This window comes from Trichechus manatus, unplaced genomic scaffold (assembly GCF_000243295.1).
Source record: "Trichechus manatus latirostris isolate Lorelei unplaced genomic scaffold, TriManLat1.0 scaffold00198, whole genome shotgun sequence".
Taxonomy (NCBI): domain Eukaryota; kingdom Metazoa; phylum Chordata; class Mammalia; order Sirenia; family Trichechidae; genus Trichechus; species Trichechus manatus.
Genome location: NW_004444134.1, coordinates 704,714 through 720,464, shown reverse-complemented (window position 1 = coordinate 720,464; position 15,751 = coordinate 704,714). Strand labels below are relative to the sequence as shown.

The 15,751-nt window shown below is 38.3% G+C and overlaps 1 protein-coding gene across 6 annotated transcripts in view; it reads left to right on the top strand.

The window, feature by feature from the left end:
* Positions 1-15,751, top strand: part of EXOC2 (exocyst complex component 2) — a 366,769-nt gene that overhangs the window by 189,673 nt on the left and 161,345 nt on the right. For all 6 annotated transcript variants that reach the window (XM_004387908.2, XM_023742032.1, XM_023742035.1 and 3 more), the window contains 4 exons: positions 4,866-4,931; positions 5,093-5,250; positions 6,617-6,738; positions 7,889-7,950. In XM_004387908.2, the coding sequence (XP_004387965.1) occupies positions 4,866-4,931; positions 5,093-5,250; positions 6,617-6,738; positions 7,889-7,950 (408 nt within the window). The remainder of the gene's footprint in view (positions 1-4,865; positions 4,932-5,092; positions 5,251-6,616; positions 6,739-7,888; positions 7,951-15,751) is intronic.

Here is a 15,751-nt window from a genome sequence, read left to right as displayed (position 1 = left end):
CTCATCTTACAAAAGAGAGATCATACAGTATTTGTCCCTTATATGCTTGACTTATTTCACTTAGCATTATGCCCTCTAGGTCCATGCATGTTATAATGTGTTTCACAGACTCATCATTATTCTTATGACTGCGTAGTGTTCCATTGTATGTATGTACTGTAGTTTGCTTATCTGTTCATCTGTTGATGGGTACTTCGGTTGTTTCCATTTATTTGCTATTATGAAGCAGCAATGAACACAGGTGTGCACATGTCTATTCTTGCCATTATTTTTAGGTCACTAGGGTATATACCTAGAAGTGGGATTGCTGGATCATACAATAGTTCTATTTCTAGTTTTTTTTAGAAAGTGCCATACTATTTTCCATAGTGGTTGTACCATTTTACAGTCCTACCAGCAGTGGGTAAAGGTTCCGGTCTCCCCACATCATCACCAACATTTGTTGTCAATCTGTTTTGTTTTGTTTTTTTCATTTTTTTCTTTTTAATCAGTGCCATGTAGCCGAGGTAAGATAGTATCTCATTGTACTTTTGATTTGCATCTCTCTAATGGCTAATGGTATTGGCCATTTTGAATCAGACAGTCATATGATCTGTTGCACTGGGAATGACAAATTGAAGAGGAATGACATCTCACTCATCATCAAAGAGAACATTTCAAGATCTATCCTGAAGTACAACACTATCAGTGATAGGATAATATCCGTACACCTACAAGGAAGACCAGTTAATATTTCTCAAATTTATGCACTAACCACCATTGCCAACGATGAGGAAATTGAAGATTTGTACCAACTTGTGCAGTCTGAAATTGATCAAACCTGCATTCAAGATGCATTGATAGTTACTGGTGATTGGAATGGCAGAGTTAGAAATGAAGAAGGATTGGTAGTTGAAAAGTATGGACTTGGTGATAGAAATGACACCAGAGATTGCATGATCGAATTTTGCATTACCAATGCCATATTTATTGCAAATACCTTTTTTCAGCAACATAAACACTGACTATACGTGTGGACCTCACTGGAAGAAAAACACAGGAATCAAATCAGCTACATCTGTGGAAAGAGACAATGGGGAAGCTCAATACCATCACTCAGAAATAGCCAGGGGCCGACAGCGGAACAGAGCATCAGTTGCTCATAAGCAAATCAAGTTGAAACTGAAGAAAATTAGAGCAAGTCCATGAGACCCAAAATATGACCTTGAGTATATCCCACCTGAAAGTAGAGGGCATCTCAAGAATAGGTTTGACTCATTGAACACTGATGACCGAAGACCAGAGGAGTTGTGGGAAGACATCAAGAACATCATAGGTGAAGAAAGCAAAAGGTAATTAAAGAGACAGGAAAAAAAAAAAAGACTAGAATGACTGTCAGAAGAGACTCTGAAACATGCTCTTGAATGTAGAGTAGCTAACGCAAAAGAAAGAAATGATGAAGTAAAAGAGCTGAACAGAAGATTCCAAAGGACGGCTCAAGAAGATGAAGTGAACTATTATAGTGGAATGTGCAAAGACCTGCAGATAGAAAACCAAAAGGGAAGATCACACTCAGCATTTCTCAAGCTGAAAGAACTGAAGAAAAAATTGAAGCCTCAAGTTGCAATATTGAAGGATTCTACGGGGAAAATATTGAATGCTGCAGAAGATGGAATGACACAGAATGACTATACCAAAAAGAATATAGATCAGGGTTCAACCATTTCAAGAGGTGTCATATGATCAGGAACTGATGGTACTGAAGGAGGAAATCCAAGCTTCACTAAAGGCATTGGCGAAAAACAGGGCTCCAGGAATTGGCGGAATACCAATTTAGATGTTCCAACAAATGTATGGAGCACTGAAGGTGCTCACTCGTCTATGTCAAGAAATTTGGAAGACAGCTTCCAGGCCAGCTGACTGGAAGAGACCCATATTTGTGACCATTCTAAAGAAAGATGATCCAACAGAATATGGAAATTATTGAACAATATCATTAATATCACCCAAGTAAAATTTTGCTGAAGATCATTCGAAAGTGGTTGCAGCAGTACATTGACAGGGAACTGCCAGAATTTCAAGCCAGATTCAAAAGAGGACGTGGAATGAGTGATATTATTGCTGATGTCAAATGGGTCTTGGCTGAAAGCAGAGAATACCAGAAAGATGTTTACCTGTGTTTTATTGACTATGCAGAGGCATTTGACTGTGTTCATAACATATTATGGATAACATTGTGAAGAATGGGAATTCCAGAACACTTAATTGTGCTCATGAGGAACCTGCATATAGACCAAGAGGCAGTCATTCGAACAGAACAAGGGGATACTGTGTGGTTTAAAGTCAGGAAAGGTGTGCGTCAGGGTTGTATCCTTTCACCGTAGTTATTCAGTCTGTGCTGAGCAAATAATCTGAAAAGCTGGACTATTTTGAAGAAGAAGGCGGCATCAGGAATGGAGGAAGACTCATTAACAGCCAGCGATATGCAGATGACACAACCTTGCTTGCTGAAAGTGAAGAGAACTTGAAGCAATTACTGATGAAGATCAGAGACTACAGTCTTCAGTATGCGTTACACCTCAACATAAAGAAAACAAAAATCCTCACAAATGGACCAATAAGCAACATCATGATAAACAGAGAAAAGCTTGAAGTTGTCAAGGATTTCATTTTACTTGGATTCACAATCAATGTCCATGGAAACAGTAGTCATGAAACCAAAGGACACATTGCATTGGGCAGATGTGCTGCAAAAGACATCTTTAAAGCGTTAAAAAGCAAAGATGTCACTTTGAGGACTAAGGTATGCCAGACTCAAGCCATGGTATTTTCAGTTGCCTCATATGCATGCAAAAGCTAGACACTGAATAAAGGAGACCAAAAAAGAATTGATGTCTTTGAATTATGGTGTTGGCAAAGAATATTGAATATACCATGGACTGCCAAAAGAACAAACACATCTGTGTTGAAAGAAGTACAGCCAGAATGGTCCTGAGAAGCAAGGATGACAAGACTTCATCTCACATATTTTGCACATGTTATCAGGTAGGACCAGTCCCTGGAGAAGGACATCATCCTTGGTAAAGTAGAGGGTCATCGAAAAAGAGGAAGATCCTCAACGAGATAAATTGACACAGTGGCTGCAACAGTGGGTTCAAGCATAGCAACAGTTGTGTGGATGGTGCAGGATTGGGCAGTGTTTCGTTGGTTGTACATAGAGTCGCTGTGAGTTGGAACTCACTCCATGGCACCTAACAACAGCAGCAACATACATATATATAAAATGTTAACTTCTGTTTTAAAATTTACTTGAAGTCAATATCATAATCATTTTTAATACATTTGTTTTTAACTTGGGATATCGCTTTGAAATGTCTCTAACCAATAGTATCTTCCACTAGGTTTTTAACTTTAAAGGATATCTTTGCATTACGTTAACAAAGTGTTGCATTTTTTTTGCATGTATTGTTTTGTTATTAATTCTTTATTTGAAAAGTTTCCTAAGCTTCCACTTCCAGAGCATTTTTATATAATGATATTCAGTTGTTAGAAAATTTTTTATTAAATTAACTGAAATCCATTTGAGCCGATTTCTCTTTTCATCATTGTAAAGTAGTCTTCCGCACATTACTTCAATGAGGAAGGGAAATGTCACAGAAAAACAGGTTAGTCTTCCACACATTACTTCATTGAGGAAGGGAAATGTCACAGAAAAACAGGTTAAATCAGTGAACAAACAGACAGAAACTGAATTCTGAAATTCGAGAATTTTCTCCTAAATTGTACTGTAAAGTCCTTGAAAGAATAACAGTGCGGTGACATCGCTAGGGAGGTGTGGGGGTGGTGGCGGGGACTGCAATGGGTGACTCTGCGCTAGAGGGTCACACCAAAATGACTGTCTATAAAATTTTTGTTCAGTGTTTCCACCATGCAGCCTGGGAGGAGGCAGCGAGGCTAATCAGCCATGAGGGGTTGCCTGCAATTCCCGCCGCCCCTTTGCCTCCTCCCAGTGGCACCCTAGAGCCACCTGCATAGTGCTCCTGCGGGCCCTGCACCCGTGAGGCGCAGAGCTGCACTTTGACGCAGCTCCCAGGCTCTAGGAACAGAGGACAGGTACTGGCCAATGCTCTTGGGCACACCGTGGCCCGTGTCCACACCGTACCAGCTCCCCTGGCCGAACTCCAAGCCTGGGGTCCCCCAGGCTCTCCGACTCCAGCCCATGCCTGGGGGTTCTCATTGCCAGGGTGCCCTGTGATCTGCATCTGCTGCTTACCCGCAGTAACAACAGTCTCTCCTGGCACCAGGAGAGGAAGTCACCGGGGGGAGGAGGGAGAGGAATGACACCATGAGTTACCACACCGGGTGATGCTAACCGTAGTGACACCACTGGAGCAGTGGCTTATATATATATATAAATATATATATATATATTTTTTTTCATATAAGGATAGATACAATGCTTTGTATGGCTGAGTGTTGAGTCATTCTTTGCAGGGAATGAAAGGATGTCTTAGGATTACTATACATCAGTCCTGCTTACTCTTCCTTTTATTTCTGTGCTAGCCAGTGTTGAGAATGCCATCATGGATATGATCGCTTTAGGTTGAACCATAAGAAATTGTTGATGAAACAGCAAATGAAATTACAAAAATGGTAGTTTCAACCTAATTCTTAGTTTGGCAAAAAGAGGTTTATTTATGAAAAAAAAAGTTTAATTTTACAAAGGTGAATAACTTCTTGTTGGAATAAGAAAGTATTCTAATTAATTATTCAGTCTTACTAATCCATACTTCATGCTCTTTTTCTATACAACCCCTAAAGCATTTCTTATTTTTATAAATTACTTCTGAAAGACAGCTAATATGTTTTGTTTTTTAATTTTTAAGACTGCTGAGAAGACAGGCCAAATTGAAAGATTGAAGAATGTAAGACAAAGACAAACTGATTTTAAGGTAAGTTAAGAATAAGTATGTGGACTTTTTCATAGGTAGGGTTTTCTCATCAGAGTTGCTAGAAGACTTTCTCTATGTTGAAGATAAATTCGTTATTATTCAGGGACAATCCTTTAGTTAATACCATTTTAATGCAGCTTTATTTGTTGATTATTTTTCAGAAAATGATTCAGGAACTAATGCACTCTCTTGTGAAGCTGTCCCGTGGTGCCTTGCTCCCGTTCACCATCAGGGATGGGGATGTGCGGCAGTATGGAGGCTGGGAGGGCACGTCTGGCCTCTCCGGGCAGTGGCTCGCCCATGCCATTCAGACTGTAAGGTAAGCAGGACACCTGAACAGAGGCAAATACTGTTTGCCTTTTTGAAAAAAGGGAACGTACTCAGTATGGAATACGATTTTTAATACATTCAGCAAAGAAGACATTTTATTTTGCCTCCACTATTTCCCACTAGTTATCATTCTAACAACTAAACTCTTAAACTTGCCCAGTTTTATGTTTGATGAGGATACCATACTGTCTGTGCATCTGTTTTATTGTTTAATTCAGTATTGCTGCTATATTACTGTAAAAATGGTGGCGTGGAGGCATTGGACCTCCTCATCTAACTTCACAAGGAGGGAAGAGAATCATTATCAGCATCAACAGCCCAAGGCTGATTGCTGTGAGGTGGAGGTCATACATACCTCCACCCTCCAACCTTTTTACCAGTTTTGACACCAGCTGTCCCTCTTGCAGCACTCTCTACTTCTCTGCTGGGTTCAATAATTTGTTGCAAGGCCACACAGAACTCACAGACCATACTCACAGCTTTGGGGTTTATTGGGGAAGTAACATATTACAATTCAGGATCAGAAACGACTCAGGATACAATTTTTTTATCAGGACAGCCTCTTCTCAGCTGTGCCGGGGTCAGGCCTCAATCTGGTCCTCAGCCCAGCCTCTGCACTGCCCGGGCAAGTGTCACAAAGCTCTTTAGCTCTGGTACTCTCTCTCTCTCTCTGGTATAGGAGGTTCTCAGAGCAGGGACCCTGGTTCCAAAGGACACGCTCTGCTTCAGTCTCTTCTTCTTGGTAGTAGTGAGGTCCTCCGTTTCCGCCTCTGGGATGGCTCATTTTAAGCTCACTACCATGGCAAAACTGACCAGTCCCCTCATTAGGGTTCAATACACCTTTATTTGCATGGTCCCACCTTATTTGTATTATTAGCAAGCTGTCTAATCCCCTTGGTGGGCCACAGGCACCTTATTTGCATAGGTCTACCCAGTCTTTTGTTGGAAGTTACAAAACCATGACTAGAAAGGCCATATAAAAGCAATTCATCACACCGTAATTACAGTCTTTGTTATGGTCTTACTTTCCTTTGTTTTCAGCATGTTCAAGCTTTTCAAGCTTGTAAACTTATGATGAATGATAATTAACATAGAGTAGTCATTAAATATCACAACCTGTTGCTGTCGAGTCGATTCCAACTCATAGCGACCCTATAGGACAGTGTAGAACTGCTCCATAGGGTTTCCAAGGAGTGGCTGGTGCATTCGAACTGACAGCCTTTTGATTAGCAGCTGAGCTCTTAACCACTACGCCACCAGGGCTCCAAATATAACATAGGATGGGAAAAATGATGGAAGTGATTGCTTCAGAGGCCCACTCTGCTCATTTTTGTTTTGTTGTATTTGTTCCCCAGGCTTACTTACGAATCATTGACTGCCCTGGAGATCCCTAATGACATGTTACAGACCATCCAGGATCTCATTCTGGATCTCCGAGTACACTGTGTGATAGTCACTCTGCAGCACACAGCGGAAGGTATGTGAAGAAAATGATAGCTCTGACTGGACAGTAGCTAGCTGAATATGCCACCTCCTTCCAGTCCTCCAAGTCCTTAGAAACGCGATAATTCCTTCCATGGAAATTTGAATATATTACATCATCATATTTCTAGATGCTCAATAGATTTTTCTTCAATTTTTTTTAGATCGATTTAGTTGAGATGCAAGACTATGTAGAAATTATAATTTATATACTTGAAAAATATTTAAGAATATAAGAAAATTCTTATGGTAAAATGTTAAGTAGAAAAAGGATATAAAGTATGATCCAGGTTTTGAGAAAAATATATTAATATATATAAAACATATAATATAAATACATACATATGTGTGTACATTTTAAAATTTTAATTTAGAAATATCTGTGTAAAATTGGAAGAAAGACTTTCAACAGTGGGTTCTCTGGGTAGTAGAAATTGCAGCTGATTCTCATTTTCCTTATACTTTTTAGAATTTCCAAGATTATCTCTGCAGAATCATGAAAAGCAGTAAAGGTTATCTTTACAGAATCAATCAAAAACGTATAAATGGCACAAGTCCTTGGTGTCAGCCACGAGGCCTTTTAAGTAGAAGGAAGGTCACTGCTACCCAGAATTGATGACTAATAAGTGATGTAAACTGACAGAGAAGGGAGTCCTGGTGAGAGACTGAGCCTTCCCCTCTTCATTCCCTCACCGCCCCTCTGCAGGGTCTGAAGATGGCCTGCACTGGGAGAGGTTTAGGAAGAAGGGCACACCTCTAGCCAAGTGAGAATTCTACTGCCGTCCTCTACCATTTCATCAGAAATTTTAAGAAAGAAAATATTCTGTGGTTTATTTTTTACATGTTTAGTATATTCATGAATGCCAAATAAATAATAAATGATTGTCTATATTTGTCATTGAACCTAGCCTAGAATTCTCCAAATTGGGCTATGCAATAAAAATTTTTATTTATGTTAATGTTTTATTAGAAAAAGCCAGTAAACAATGCACATTCAAATCCTTGAGTCTATCAGAATTATATTATATCCCCACTTTTTTACAAACCAGTATAAAACAATTAAAGATCATAACCTTTACAGATTTTTATAAAGTTCAGTGAGATAATTATAATAAAAAGTATGTGTATGCTTCTTTTCCCTACAGAAATAAAGAGATTAACTGAAAAGGAAGACTGGATTGTTGACAATGAAGGACTGACTTCTCTAGTAAGTTTAAACTCTTTTCAGTTATTAGTATTAGTATTTATTATTTTAATTAATTTTTCCCTTAGAAACTATTGCTTTTTTCTTCCTTTTCCATCTCTGTGTCTTTTTTTCTTTCTCTTTTTTTTAAATGAGGAACATGTCCTCTCTGCGTTGCAACTCTGAATAGTTTCTAAAAATAGAAAAGTAAGCTTCTTTAAAATTTTCCTTCTCAGAGTCATTTTTGCTTAACATTAACCACAAATATTTAAAAATTAACAAAAAAATGAATTTCTTTTAGAATGATCTTTCTTCATCCTGTATCACTTACTATTTTTTCTTTGTATTTTTTAAAATAGATTATATTTAATTTCAAGTTACTTAGAAACTTGAATATTTCAGAAACATAAGATTAAAAAAAAAATGTTATTACTGGCCCCTAATCAAAACAAAACTAAACAACAGTAAAAAACATTTTCAGATATATGCACAGAGCAGGCAGGCAACTATAACCATGATTTGTTAATTCTTTGTCATCATCTTTTCAGATAGGTCTTTTAGGTTTTCAAAATATCTTTGAAAATAATATTCATTTTTATTGTTTTCGCATCTGTCTCATGAGTGCCCTCAACAATCCTGGAAGGCGAGTGTATCAGTTGAGATTTGCATGCATCTGTTAGAAAATATCAGTGTTTTAAACAAGACAGAGATTTACTTTTTCTGTCCCATAAAGGAAGTTAGTGCTGGCCTGGCAGCTCAGTCATGTAATGCATGTCAGAAGCTCCTGTCTTTTCTTGTCAGTGGTTCTGAGCACTGACTTCTGTCTCAGGGTGGCCTCACAGTCATAAGAAGGCCACTGTGGCTCCAACACATCATTCTTGTCAGGAAAAAAGTCTCAGCACTTCCCCAGAAGCCAAAACCAACAGCTTCTCCTCCCATCTAATTGGCCAGGATTTAGTCACATGCCTACCCCTGTCTGCAGTGGAAACCAGAAAAAATCATAGTTTTTCAGCACTTTCTGTTTTCAGCAGCTTCTATCTTACCTTAACAAGTAAAAAGGAAAAAAAAAAAAAAAAATCCTGAGTAAGCAACTAGCAGTTTCTGCCTTAGTAGATAAGTGAACTAGAATAAAATGATTTTGACTTGCCGAAATTTGCACACTAGTGATGAGTCCGGCTGTTGAGAAGGAATGATTCCATGCAATATTTCTTCATTTCCGAACATTTCTGTATTTCTTATTGGTAGTCTTTCTTTGGGAGTGGGAAAATTTATTTTGTTGTTGCTGAGAATATACACAACAAAAACATACACCAATTCAACCATTTCTACATGTACAATTAAGTGACTTTGATTACGTTCTTCCAGTTGTGAAAACATTCACCCTCCTTTTCTGAGTTGTGCCTCCGCGATGAACATAAAGTCACTACCCTTAAAGTTTTCTTTATAATCTTTTAAGTTGCTGTTGTCTATTTGATCCCATATAGATAGTTCTTAAAAGAGCACAGTGCTCAAGACAGACATTTTTTACTAGTTAAGCTAAAGTATTTTTTGGTTTTAAGAAGACTTCAGGGGTTATTTTTGGTTTAAAGTTTAAAGATTATCTCAGGGCAGTAGTTTTAGGGGTTCATCTAGCCTCCATGGCTCCAGAAAGTCTGGAGTCCATGAGAATTTACAGTTCTGTTCTGTACTTTTCCCCTTTTGATCAAAATTCTGCTGTAGAATTCTGATAAAAATGTTCAGTAATGGTAGCCGGGCATCATCCAGTTCTTCTGGTCTCATGGCAAAGGTGGCAGTTGTTCATGGAAGCAGTTAGCCATACATTCCTTATCCTTCTCCGGTTCCTGACTCTCCTACTTCCTCTGTTTTTTTAGAGACCAATTGTTGTGCCTTAAATGGCCGCTTGCAAGCTTCTAAAATCCCAGCCAGTACGCAGTGAGCTAGGATGTAGAACAGAAGCACTAAACACACTATTAGGCCAGTTAACTGGGATTTCCCATGAAACCATGACCCTAACCCTCCAAACCAATGAACCAAGCCCCATGAGTTGTTTGATTGTGCATAAGCAGCCTCAAGCGGCTACTCTTTTTGTTGTTGTAAATATATCTATCATACAACTTTTTCCAATTCAACTTTTTATGGGTGTAAACTTATTGACAGCGATTACAGTAGTCAGCTATGCAGCCTTACCCTTAATCAATGTGATTTTTCCATCACCGTTAATCACCCCTTTCCCTCTCCCTTTCGCCCCTGGTAACCACTAATAAGCTTTGGTCTCTGTATGATTGCCTTTTCTTGTCTTTTTGTATAAGTTAGGTCATATATAATTTGCCCTTTGGTGATTAACTTATTTCACTCAGCGTAATGTCGTCAAGCTCCATCCATCTTTCTGTGACTTTGTCTTGGTCACGCTGTGCTGACTTCCCCTATAACGTGTACTGTCTTTCTCTTCACCAAAGTCACCACTTGCCTACTGGCTAATTAGTGATTTCCCCTCCTCACCCCTCCCGTCCCTTGTAACCATCAAAGATTGTTTTTTTCTTTGTATAAACTTTTTCTTGAGTTTTTACAATAGTGGTCGCATACAATATTTGTCCTTTTGTGATTGACTTATTTCACTCAGCGTGATACCCTCCAGATTCATCCATGTTGTGAGATGTTTCATGGAGTCATCATTGTTCTTTATGTGTGTGTAGTATCCTGTTGTATGTATGTACCATAATTTGTTCATCCATTCATGAGCACTCAGGTAGGAGATTCTGTTTTGAGCCATGAAGGAAGAGTTGGGAGATTCCTGATTTTGGAATGTTAAATTTGAACTATTTTATATTTACATGGGTGTGCATATGTCTGTTCATGTGACAGCTCTTACTTCTCTAGCATATATTCCTAGGGGTGGGATTGCTGGATCATAATGGTATTCCTGTTTCTAGCTTTTTAAGGAGGCACCGTATCATTTTCCATAGTGGTGCCGTTTTCCATTCCCACCCGCAGTGCATAAGAGTTCCACTCTCTCCGCAGCCTCTCCAACATTTGTTATTTTGTTTTTTTGACTTGTGCCAGCAATGTTGGGATGACATGGTATCTCATTGTAGATTTTATTTGCATTTTTCTAATGGCTGATGATCATGAGCCTTTCCTCATTTTTCTGTTAGCTGCCTTGATGTCTTCTTTTCATATCCTTTGCCCATTTTTTAATTGTATTATTTGTCTTTTTGTTGTCTAGGTTTTCAAATTTGATATGATGGCTGAATTCTGTTGGCTAGAATTTTGTTGAGCATTTTTGCATCTATATTCATGAGAGATACTGGTCTGTAATTTCCTTTTTTTGTGGTGTTTTTGACTGGCTTTGGTATCAGGGTTATGCTGGCTTCATAGAATATTCACTGGAGTATCCTTTCCTTTTCTTTGCTCTGAAATAGTTTTAATAATACTGATGTAAGCTCTTCTCTGAATGTTTGGTAGCATTTTCCAGTGCAGCCGTCTGGGCCAGGGCTTTTTCCCTTGGGAGTTTTTTTTTTTAATTACCTCTTCAATCTCTTCTCTTATTATAAGTCTGCTCACATTTTCTATCTCAGTTTGTGTTAGTTTAGGTAGGTAGTGTGTTTCTAGAAATTTGTCCATTTCCTTTAGGTTTTAAATTTGTTGGAGTATAATTTTTGATAGTATTCTGTTATGATTCTTTTTATTGTAGTTGAAGCTGTTGTAATGTCCCTCATTTCATTTCTTATTTGGGTTATTTGCTTCCTCTACTGTTTCACTTTTGTCAGTTTGGTCAATGGTTTGTCAATTCTTTTCAGAGAACCACCTTTTGGTCTTGTTGATTCTTTGTATTGTTTTTCTGTTCTCTATTTCATTTATTTCTGCTCTAACCTTTATAATTTCCTTTCTTCTGGTGACTGTGGGCTTTTTTTGGAATGCTCTTTCTGTTTGTTTGAGTTGTAGGGCTAACATTTTGATTTTGGCCTGTTCTTTTTTGATGTGTGCATTTCTTGCTATAAATTAACTTCTGAGCACCGCCTTTGCTATGTCCCAAAGGTTTTGGTATGATGTGTTTTCATTCTTGTTTGAGTCTAGGAATTTTTTGATTCCCTCTTTGATGTCTTCTGTTACTATCTAGTTTTTATGCAAGGTTGTATTCAGTTTACGTGTATTTGATTGTTTTTCCTTGCCCTTCCTGTTACTAATTTCTACTTTTACGGCATTGTGATCAGAGACGATGCTTTATATCATTTCGATGTTTTGGGTTTTATTGAGGGTTGTTTTGTGGCCTGTCGTGGTCTTTTCTGGAGAATGTTCCATGTGAATTGCAAAAGAATGTATAGTTTGCTGCTGTTGGATGGAGTGTTCTAGATATGTCTGTGAGGTCAAGTTGGTTGATTTTGGCCTTTAGATGTTCAGTATCTTTGTGGAGTTTCTCTCTAGATGTTCTGTCATTTACTGAAAGTGGTGTATTGAAGTCTCCTACTATTATTGTGGAACTGTGTATTTTCAGTGCTGTTAGTTTGTTTTATGTATTTTGGAGCCCTGTTGTTTGGTGTTTAGATATTTTTTAAGGTTATGTCTTCTTGGTGGATTGTCCCTTTAATCACTACCTAATGTCCTTCTCTGACTTTTATGGCCGGTTTTGCCTTAAAGTCCGTTTTATCTGAGATTAGTATTGCTACTTCTGCTCTTTTTTGGTTGCTGTTTGCTTTGTATGTTTTTTCTGTCCTTAGATTTTTAATATATTTATGTCTTTGTGTCTGAGGTGTGTCGTCCATAGACATATTTATGGGTTGTTTTTTTTAATCCATTCTCCTACTCTCTGTCTCCTTACAGGTGCATTTAGGCCACTTACATCCAGTGTGATTATTGATAGGTGTGAGTTTATTGCTGTCACATACTGTGCTCTGTGTGTGTGTGTGTGTGTGTGTGTGTGTGTGTGTTGCTGATGTTTTCTTTGCTCCTCTTTCTTGTGTTGAGTTCCTTTTGTTTGTGGATTTTCTTTTCTTTTGTTACTATGGATTTTGTGGTTACTGAGTCTTTATGTATTTCTTCTTTTTTTTTGCTGAGTAGGTTAACTTTCTTTGTGGTTACCTTGAAATTTATTCTTATCCTCCTTAGTTTGAACCAGTCTTTTATTACTTGATATCACCTTGACTTTCTTTCATTTAAACACTGTTTATTCCACTTTTTATTGTCTTGAGGTTGTCATCATTTACAGATTGACGTCTGTTTCTGTTTTAAGTCTTTGGCTTTGTTTTGTTATGGAGAATTCTTTATCTGACTAATGCTGTCCTGTGTCCTAGGCTATGATGTTGGTCCTCTAACCGAAGTCTTCCCTTTAATATTTCTTGTAAGTTTGGTTTGGTTTTTACAAAGTCCCATAATTTCTGTTTATCTGGAAGTGTCCTAATTTCACCATCGTATTTGAGAAAGAGTTTTGCAGGATATATTATTCTTGGTTGGCAGTTTTTTTCTTTCAAGGTTTTATACATGTTATCCCATTGCCTTCTTGCCTGCATTTTTTCTGTCAAGTAGTCAGAGCTTAGTCTTACTGTTTCGCCTTGTAAGTGACTTCTTGTTTTTCTCAAGCTGCTATCAGGATTCTTTCTTTGCCTTTGGTTTTGACAAACGTGATTATGATATGTCTTGGTGACTCTCTTGTGTTCCATGTGGGGTGCGTTGAGCTTCTTGGATGGTCAGCTTTTCGTCTTTCGTGATACTTGAGATGTTTTCTTTTAGCAAATCTTCAACAATCTTATCTGTGTTTTCCATTTTCTCCCCATTCTGGAACTCCAGTCATGTGCAAACTTTGTTTCTTGATTATGTCTGTATGGGATATTTTGATGGAATCAGTTGGGCACCTTAGTTCTAACCCCTCAAAAACAATAAAATACTCAAAATTGTACCTGATTTAAATGAATTGGCCAATTCAGTTAAACCTACAAACTGGCACTACTTACGGACCCCAGCTGATTAAAAATCCTGTTGATTTACATTCAAAGTGGGAGGGGTTTTGAGCATGTGAGACTTCTAAATTCATTGCTGTCCAGTGGATTCCAATGATGATTTGGTCTTGATGATTTATAAACTGGAGCAGTAATACCATGAGGGCCTGGAGCATATGGAGGATATGCATAGCAAGGGCCTTCCATGAGCATCAGTTTTACTCAATTGTGTAGGAGGAAAAAAGCAAATAATTTAATGATGGTGATTTAATATAACTAATGATGCAAATGGTTAACATGCTTGGCCGTTAACCAAAAAGTTGGAGGTTCTAGCCCACCCAGAGGTACCTTGGAAGAAAGGCCTGGTAATCTATTTCTGAAAAATCAGTTCTTGAGAAGTTCTCCTCTTACACACGTGGTGTCACCATGAGTCAATTGACTTGACAGCAACTGATATGTACAAATCTAAACTGCTATTTTATATTAAAAATATGAATACATAAATGATGAAGAATGCATAGTATGCATCAAATTTTTAGATGCAACCCAAGACTTTAAAGACTTTTTTAATACTTTCTGATAGATGCCTTTGGCACCAAGTCCCAGAACCCTGGGATTCGGTGTTCAAATCCCTGTTAGTTGGTTAAGCACTACAGTTGTCCATCTAGACCAACCCCTGTTTTACAGCTGAAGTGTCTGAGGTACAGTAGGCTAAGTTAGTAGCAGAGCCAGGGTCAATCCCCAGGAGTTCTGTCACCCCATTTCCAGGTTGAAGCTGTATTCAGTAGCTCACCTAGACATCTTACGGAAAGACCTTGAAAGACTCTCATGTGTCTGTTTGCTAAGCTGACCCGAATACATGGATGGATGCGTCTTAACTGATTGCATAACAGATGCTTTGTAGTCAGTTTGTGGGGTTAAATAGTTTTCTCTAAAGCTCACTGAATTTTAACATTAATGTCCTAATTGAAATCTGAGTTTTCATAAGTAGTGTGCCAGTGGCTCAACATAATGTTGCTATTTGCAGTGCTACCCAATGCTAGCTTTGCCTGAGAGTTGCTCTGAAAAGAGGTGGGCATTAATTATACACCATACATTCATATAGGAACACAAATGTTATAAGTAGGGTTATAATTTTTAGTGCAATCTAAAGCACTATTGTTTTTTCTATATGTTTTTCCTCTTAAAGTTACAGAAATGGAGAAAGAAGAGATGCATCAAATCTCTGCTAATCAGGGTAGGGTATTTTATCTAATTTTTATGAGTGAGTTAGTATTTTCCAAGTTTTTCTCTGAAAAAAATGACAAGACTATGAGTAGATGTAGAAAAGTACAAAACTGGGCCCTTTGGGTTTTGCCATAATGTTCCATGGTAATTGAGATGATCTGTCATTTGCTGCCCTGGCAATGCTAGCAAGTTCTGGAGCCCGGAGAGCAGCTATAGACATCATGCCCTGGGACCCGAAGGTGACTTGATTCACTTTCCTCTGCTACATTGGTTTATTTCACACGATGTCTGGATTTGGTTTCTGTGTTAGTTATCTAGTGCTGCTTTAACACAAATGCCACAAGTGGGTGGCTTTAACAAACAGAATTTTATTCTCTCACAGTTTAGGAGGCTAGAAGTCCAAATTCAGGATGCCAGCTCTAGGGAAGGCTTTCTCTCTCTGTTGGTTCTGGGGAAAGGTTCCATCAAACGTCCCCTGGTCTAGGAGCTTCTCAGCACAGGGACCCAGGGTCCAAAGGAACGCGCTCTGCTCCTGGCACTTCTTTCTTGGTGGCATGAGGTCCCTCTCCTGTCTTCTTGATTCTCTTCTTTATATCTCAAAAGAGATTGACACAAGATACAGCCTAGTCCTGTAGATTGAGTTCTGCCTCATTAATATAACTGCCTCT